At 44.0% G+C, this 7,860-nt stretch overlaps 1 protein-coding gene across 5 annotated transcripts in view; it reads right to left on the bottom strand.

The window, feature by feature from the left end:
* Positions 1–5,395: 5,395 nt before the first annotated feature.
* Positions 5,396–7,860, bottom strand: part of LOC106565254 (histone-lysine N-methyltransferase SETD5) — a 51,462-nt gene continuing 48,997 nt past the window's right edge. For all 5 annotated transcript variants that reach the window (XM_014132154.3, XM_014132155.3, XM_014132156.3 and 2 more), the window contains one exon: positions 5,396–7,815. In XM_014132154.3, coding sequence (XP_013987629.1) covers positions 7,156–7,815 — 660 coding nt within the window. In that variant the 3' untranslated portion in view covers positions 5,396–7,155. The remainder of the gene's footprint in view (positions 7,816–7,860) is intronic.

Raw genomic sequence — 7,860 nt, 5'->3', positions numbered from 1 at the left:
ACTCTGTACCGGTGCCCCCTGTATATAGCCTCTTTATTGTTATTCTTATTGTGTTACTTCTATTATTACTTTTTATTTTAGTCTACTTGGTGAATATTTTCTTCTTCTTGAACTGCACTGTTGGTTATGGGCTTGTAAGTAAGCATTTCATGGTAAAGTCTACACTTGTTGTATTCAGTGCATGTGACAAATAAAGTTTGATTTGATTTGTACATGAATTTGTCCTAATACCTTTGGTCCCCTAAAATGGGGGGGACTATGTACAAAAAGTGCTGTCATTTCTAAATGGTTCACCTAATATGGATGAAAATACCCTCAAATTAAAGCTGACAGTCTGCATTTTAACCTTACAGTCATCATTTGATTTGAAATCCAAAGTGCTGGAGTACAGAGCCAAAACAACAAGAAATGTGTCACTGTCCCAATACTTTTGGAGCTCACTGTATATACAGTGCCTTCGGAAAGTATTCAGACCCCTTGACTTTTTCCACATTTTGTTACATTACAGCTTTATTCTAAAATTGATAAATAAATACAAATCTCAGCAATCTACACAAAATACCCCATAATGACAAGCAAAAACTGGTTTTTAGACATTTTTGCAAATGTATTAAAAATAAAAAACAGAAATACCTTATTTACGCAAGTATTCAGACGCTTTGCTATAGAGTCAAAATTGAGCTCAGGTGCATCCTGTTTCCATCGATCATCCTTGAGATGTTTCTACAACTTGGAGTCCACCTGTGGTAAATTCAATTAATTGGACATGATTTGGAAAGGTACACACCTGTCTATATAAGGTCCCACAGTTGACAGGGCATATCAGAGCAAAAACCAAGCCATGAGGTCGAAGGAATTGTCCGTACAGCTCCAAGACAGGATTGTCCCGAAGTGGCTTTGGGACAAGTCTCTGAATGTCCTTGAGTGGCCCAGCCAAAGCCCGGACTTGAACCCGATCGAACATCTCTGGAGAGACCTGATAATAGCTGTGCAGCAACGCTCCCCATCCAACCTGACAGAACCTGAGAGGATCTGAAGAGAGGAATGGGAGAAACTTCCCAAATACAGGTGTGCCAAGCTTGTAGCGTCCTACCCAAGAAGACTCAAGGCTGTAATCGCTGCCAAAGATGCTTCAACAAAGTACTGAGTAAAGGGTCTGAATACTTATGTAAATGTAATCAATTTCAGAATAAGGCTGTAACATAACAAAATGTGGAAAAAGTCAAGGGGTCTGCATACTCTCCTGGCTTGGAACATTTTCAAAAACCCTGAGGTTGGGCAAAAAGGTGAGTTTGCTGCTAATTACTTGGTTAGGATGTTGGGTGGTAGATGAGGATAAACTCTACTTAATGTGGCCAAAAAACAGGTCAGGAGCCACTCACGGCCCAGACTTGAATGGAGGGATTGAAAAGGGGCTTGTGTCATGGTAACTGGGTTAGATCACAGAGGGCTGTCATGTTCCCGTTAGGTCTGTTAGCTCTCCAGAGTTTCCTCTCTGAGTGATTGTTATTCCGGGTGCAACAGTGACGACAGATAGACCTACACGACAGCCTGTTCCCACGTAAGACTCCAGGTGTGGTTGACTGATGTGCGTGTGTGTTTTTGTGAAAAAGCCACCCAGCGTGCTACAGTGCTAGACACGGCACCGACACCCACAGGAAAACGCCAGGCCGGGACATTCCGAAACGAAGCGGTCCACATTCCACACCTAGCGTTACAATTCCGGAAGCTGCGCTTTGCTCATATAAACCCAATGAGTCAGAAGAAATATCAAAATATTTAGTGGAACTTTTCCCTTTGCCCAGACCCAGACGGACCAAACCCCAGTCGACCCAGAGCGTTCCAGAACGGAGATGCGCCAGCCAGTGGCGGTTCTAGACCATTTCAACTGGGGGGGCCAAGCTGGGGCCAGTTGTACTGTTAGAGGGGCCAGTTACATTAGACGTTATTGTTGTCGTATCGTTTTCTTCACTGCATTGCAGGCAGTAGCAGGCAAATGACCATGTTCATAATCATTAGTGTTCCGCGTTGCCACTGTCTAATAACGGATGTAAAAAAAGAACGATAGAAAACTTTGTTAGGTAAAATTATTTCATACTCCACATTTAGGGGGGTCACAAGGGGGTCCAAAATTGTTGTCACAGGGGCACTGCCCCCCCCCCCCCCCCAGAACCGCTGCTGGCGCCAGCCAGACAACGAGGGGCGGGGTGCACACTGGCACAGACAGGAGTGCAATAGAAAAAGAGAGGGAAGAACGAAAATAACATTTAAAAAATTGGAAAGAAACAAGCACAGAAATGTATGTTTAGTCCTAGGCGTCTCCCACCCTCTCTCTCGCTCCGCTGTGTGGTACCTTGGCCGTCAGAGCAGGTGTTGGGCAGGGAGGGTATAAAGGCCATCTGGAGCGCAGAGCAGTGAGAATTAAGACTTCCACACTCTGACAGGGCTCAGACGAACCATCTGGTCCACCCCTCGCTTAAAGAACCTGTTCCCAGCTTCATCACACACCGCCCTCCGGCACTTGCGCTCTCTCACTAAAAACATAGGCTACCTCTTCACTCACTCGCTTTGATTTGCTGTCGGGAGGTTAGTGGAGTGTGAAGACCTGCTTCTTCGTGGTAGATTTCCCAGTTCATTTTTCTTGTTACTTCTTGGAGCAGAGTCGGGCTGCCATGGCGTGGGTGAGACGTGTGTTTGGACCTGGGATGTCAGTCTGTCTCTGGGCTTTGTGTCTGTCCCTTAGTCTCATCTGGACCTGTCAGGTGACCCAGGCAGCCATCTACAGACACGCAGGTACAGTACAACCTTGATTATATACACTCTTAGAAAAAAGGTGTAATGAAGGGATCTGTTTTTTGCTTCCAGGTAGAAACATTTCACCCAACGAACAACCCTTTTGTAAAAAAGGTTCTACCTGGAACCAAAACAAGGGTTCTCCATCAGGGACAGCTGAAGAACCCGCTCTGGTCCTAAGTAGTGCACCAGAGTAGGCTAACATGTTTCTGGTAACTTGTTTCTCTTTTGGTGCACAAGCTATTTCGTTTTACCTTTTCTGTAAAAAAAGAGAAGTAAAACCTATATAGAATATATTTTGGCTTTGGTCAAATAAAGCTTTTGCACACATTTCTTCCTTCAATTGAATAGTGACTTGACAAAACAAAGCAAAACTCCCCTTAACAAATCAGCGTAGATAAAGATACACATTGTTGTACCATCAATTAAAATTAAAATCACATCTGTGATAATGCATTTTCACATGCATTGTATGAATCCATTTCTCAATTTGGGTCATCACTTATTTGGTATGGAACGCTTTACTGTTCAGCAGTTAAGTGTAACATTTCCATCTACTGGCCAACTGAAATAATGCTGGCAGCGCAGGGTGTGATACAGCAGGGCAGGCATACTTATTCAGGGTCAGATTGGTATCAGTCAGTAATCTCTTGAGTTTATTTGTAAATCCTTGCAATGGTGCATGCCATAGCCAGATAAATTGACAGTGCATTCTAACAACCGGTACGTTTTTAATCAATGTCAATTGAGCTCTGTATTCTGACTGCAGGTCCGTGTATTTACAAGGAGGTTCAGTTTCAGCCTGGACAGACGTTCTACAGGGGCTGTGACAAGTGCTACTGCCACGAAAATGGCTACTTTTGCCTCTCGTGAGTAAACAAAACAAATGAATAGCTAAAGTTAGAAGATACCTTAAAATGTTGAGTACTGGTATGCAACAGTGAGATATAGAAAATCTGCTAAAGCCAAACGGGAATTCTGTTGTTGCCTATATCACAAAGTGCCTCGTTTCTGTTCGTATCCCCAGACCGATGAAACCTACCACGTGGCCCAACAAGTGCCAGCGGGTTTTGACAGAGTGCGGCTACCGCATCGTTTATAAGGAGTTGCCAGAGGTGGAGTGTCGTGCCTACAGCTGGATCCGGTGAAGGAAGATGCCCCCAACAGTCAAAATACAAGACGGCAAGACTCTGGCAGTGGACAACCCTTTAATGAAGCAGTTACACGGCAGAGAACATACTCCACTCGACCTTCAATTTGGGAGTTGGTTCTCTCAAAAGGAGGAACCAATTCCCAAATTGAACAACCCAACTCCCAAAGATTCATCCTGTGAGTTGGGTGCCAGTGTGTGCACAATATTGACTGTAAAAACATTTAACTGGACCAAAGGATCTCCTCAGTTGGCATGGATTCTAATAAGGTGTTATCAAACAAGTACCGCAAAAGTAGCAAAAGTAACCAACTCCAGTGTAGTTTCCTATCGTCCCAATATGCTTGTTCAGATTCCTGCCCGTGGCCTTACTGTAATGACCACTGATACATGGGACCAACTGAGTTGATTGGTGGACTGCGTTGCCCTTCTAAGAGGACAGACCATGTATCACCTCGACAAATGGCGCTGCGTTATACATGTCAACGCTATTACAACTCCGCTGCCCCAAGTGTGGGCGCCCATACCCCAACCAGACACCCTTCATTACCACGCAGTGTTACAAAAAGGTCTATAGCCATTTCCCCATTTATAATTGTCCTATCTGTTCTTTCGTAGGTGTTCAATCTCCTATATGACATTGACTAAGTGGCGCTTTCGCACCCTGATAGGTTTTCAATGTGAAAGGTAGCGAGAGCGCCATCAGTCAACTTCACAAACGTAGGCTGGGTTTACACTTCACTAGGCGTACTCCAGAGGCTTCGCGACTTCACACAACACCGAGATTTCGGTGCATGTCAGAAATTGCAACTTTACGCAAGCATCAGTGACGTATTGCTAAGCTAAGGAAATGCATGCCAATATTTCACTGTTGACTTCATTGTATGTATATAATTTCTTTCTAATAAAAAATGGCAGTTTAACATACTGTGTGGACATTTTTTCCTCTCCATTTCCCTCACAGATTTGGGGGGAAAAGGTATACACAACATACCATAGATAGGATGGAAGGTAGCCTAGCGGTTAAGAGCGTTGGCCCAGTAAACGAAAGGTCGCTGGGTCGATCCCCTGAGCCGACTCGGTAAAAAAAAAAAAAAAAAAAATGGTTGACGTGCCCTTGAGCAAGGCACTTAATCCTAATTGCTCATGTAAATTGCTCTGGATAAGTGTCTGCTAAATTACTAAAATGTAAACATAAGATTGTCCTTGCATGAAATATCTAAAATGGCCAATTTCAAAATACTCAATGTATTTTATCAAAATGAATTACTTATTTTCGATGGGGAGACCAAATAGTTACCACTATGCTCTGTTTAAAAATCAAAACAAAAAAAGTTAAACCTCACCAGAAAAAAAATGCACTGTCCAGTTTTTTTGTTGTTGAGTAAACTGGATTTTCTGGACAGACTCAGTCATCCCAATCAGTAAGATCCAGAAAAATAAAGATCATGCTGCAAATTTTGTGTACTATATTTTTCATCATACAGTTTAACACATTTTATACAAGTACACATGATCTTACATTCTCGTTTGTTTCATTTTAGGGTTTTGTCTGTCTTCACTTAAGGTGCTGGTAATATTGGGTCACAAATTTCTCTGAAGTCTTCGGTCAAACATTCATGTAACAAGTGAGTACCCTTTGTCTATGGATGAGGCAATAAGAAAGGTCAAGTGTCCGGTCAAGCTGACAAGTCCCTCTGTCCAAAACCTTCCCTTAAAGCCCCAGTGTGGTTCCTGGCTCCCCAAAGACATTTACTCCCAACCAAACTAGAACGTCCAAACGAGTTCCATAAAAAGTCCATCTTCCTGCGGTCTCGTCTGTCACGAGGAGACTACATCTCCCAGTGTGCATCAGCAATGTCATTTAACATTGATTAAAAGTCCCACTGCAGTGATCATGGCACATGACTTGTTAACTTCGCTGTGTGATTTTCATCTTTTTGTTTTGTATTCAGTTGGTGAAGACCCTACTGAAATGGAGGTACAGCATTCTGTGGGAAGGGAAACGTCTTGAAGCAGCACTTGCGTAAAAATAAGGAGAACACAGCAGCTTTTTTTCCTTTTTTTTATACCATTCAAACAAATCCCGCCATAGATTATCCTCCTAGTTTCTTAGGTGGCATACGGAATGCAAGGATTGGTCAGAGGGAGAGAAAAAAATATATTCTCAATACATTTTTCATAAAAAGAATCCGACAGGATTCAAGAGAGAACAAACCCAACAACGGAGTAAAGAAAAAAAAAAAAAAAGATTATTCTGCTTCTTACTTCTCGCTCCAGCACAATAAAAGTTAACGATTACTAAGATGTATTTCTGGCAAAAGTCTTGATTCCAAATAACAAATGAGCTGAATCAACCGGATGAGTGGAACATAACTGGATTTGAATGTAAATAACTTAACGAAAACAACTGCAGCACCATGAATTACAAGATCTGTATGACTCAAGTACAATATAGCAAATCTACTGTGAAGTAGTAATACATCAAATCAAAACAGTCACGTGGGGAAAAAAAATTAAAATCATTGAACAGTAAAATACAGATCAAGAGTTTTCAGAAATTGGCTAAGTTTGAGACACAAAAAACTGGAAATCATAAGGAATGATTTTTAGGCAGCTCTTATTTGCCACCCTCTGCATCTTTATAATGGATGATACACACATACACTCTTGCTAGTATCGTTTCCCCTTTCCAAACGAAACACTTATACTGCAGGACTGACCCGGCTTCTAGCCAAATCCAAAAAGTTACCTTGACAAAGTCTCTGCTGAGTTACACCTGCCGTCTCAGCATTATCAAATCCGGTACCAAAACAATAGGTACGCTTCTTTAAAAACAAAAACAAAGAAAACCATGAGTATCTGTACAAAGTGTTGAGTTTCCCCATCTACTTAGCCAGTCTTACACAGTCTGTTCATGTCAGGGCAATTTCAAATTACACATCTTGTTTTGTTGAACATCTCTTTTCATTTGATTCCTTGATGATGTTGAAGTTCCTCAATTAGCCATGTTTAGAATGCAGTAATTTATTTTCAGATAAAACAAAAAGACAGAAAATCAGGAGAAATCCATACAAGAAGCCAAGTCCTTACTCCTCTTAGGTCTGTATATATCCCCTCCCCCAAGCCTAGTTTCTCCACAGGGTTTAAGATAGGAGGTACACAATTTCACTCACACACACACACACTCAAGCAAACAAACACACAACATCCTAAAAGCTTCCTGACTGTGTCCTTACTCCTGACCCCTGTATGGGTGGGTGCTGGAACTGACTGAGGGGTGTCCCGCGCTGTGGGTAGTGTTGGCCGGTGGAGGCCGCCAGGAGCCTGGAGCCGGCCTGCAGCACTGTCTGCCCGGGGCTGCCTGGTTTCAGGCTCCGGGACGCCTGCTGCTGGCTCAGTCTGGAGGCGTGGTGGGACGCCGGGTTCCCCGCAGCACCGGCGCCCAAGTCTGTTTTAGGGTTGCCGTGAGCCCTGGAGCCAGGGGTGGGAGACCCTGACAACCCGCTGTTCAAGAGGCTGGCTTTTAGGTGGCTCCCGCCACTGTACACGTGGGACCCGTCCATACTGCTGCCGCCGCTCAGCTGGTGCAGGTTGCCTCCTGGCGGTCTGGAGGCCCCGCACAGCGCAGAGTCTGCAGTGGAGGTGGTTTGGTTGGGGAAGGAGGACAGGGGGTTGAGGGGCTGTTGATGCTGCTGCGAGGTGTCTTGAGACAGGGCGGAGAGGGAGGACAGGCGAGAGTAGAAGCCCTGGCCTGAGGGAGGGGGAGCCGAGGGGCTGTAGGAACCACGGAATGGAGAGGACACGCTCTGCTGAAGGAAGGCCGGACTGTCCACTGTCTGCTGGTGGCTCTCCGATAAGGGGGGCTGCACCTTAGAATGAGAAAACACGCAAAATTATTCCTGACACCCTAGTAC

The sequence above is a fragment of the Salmo salar genome, chromosome 12 (genome assembly GCF_965601325.2).
Source record: "Salmo salar chromosome 12, fSalSal1, whole genome shotgun sequence".
Classification (NCBI taxonomy): Eukaryota; Metazoa; Chordata; class Actinopteri; order Salmoniformes; family Salmonidae; genus Salmo; species Salmo salar.
The sequence above is the reverse complement of the archived record's forward strand: the minus strand, read 5'-3'. Positions and strand labels throughout refer to the sequence as shown.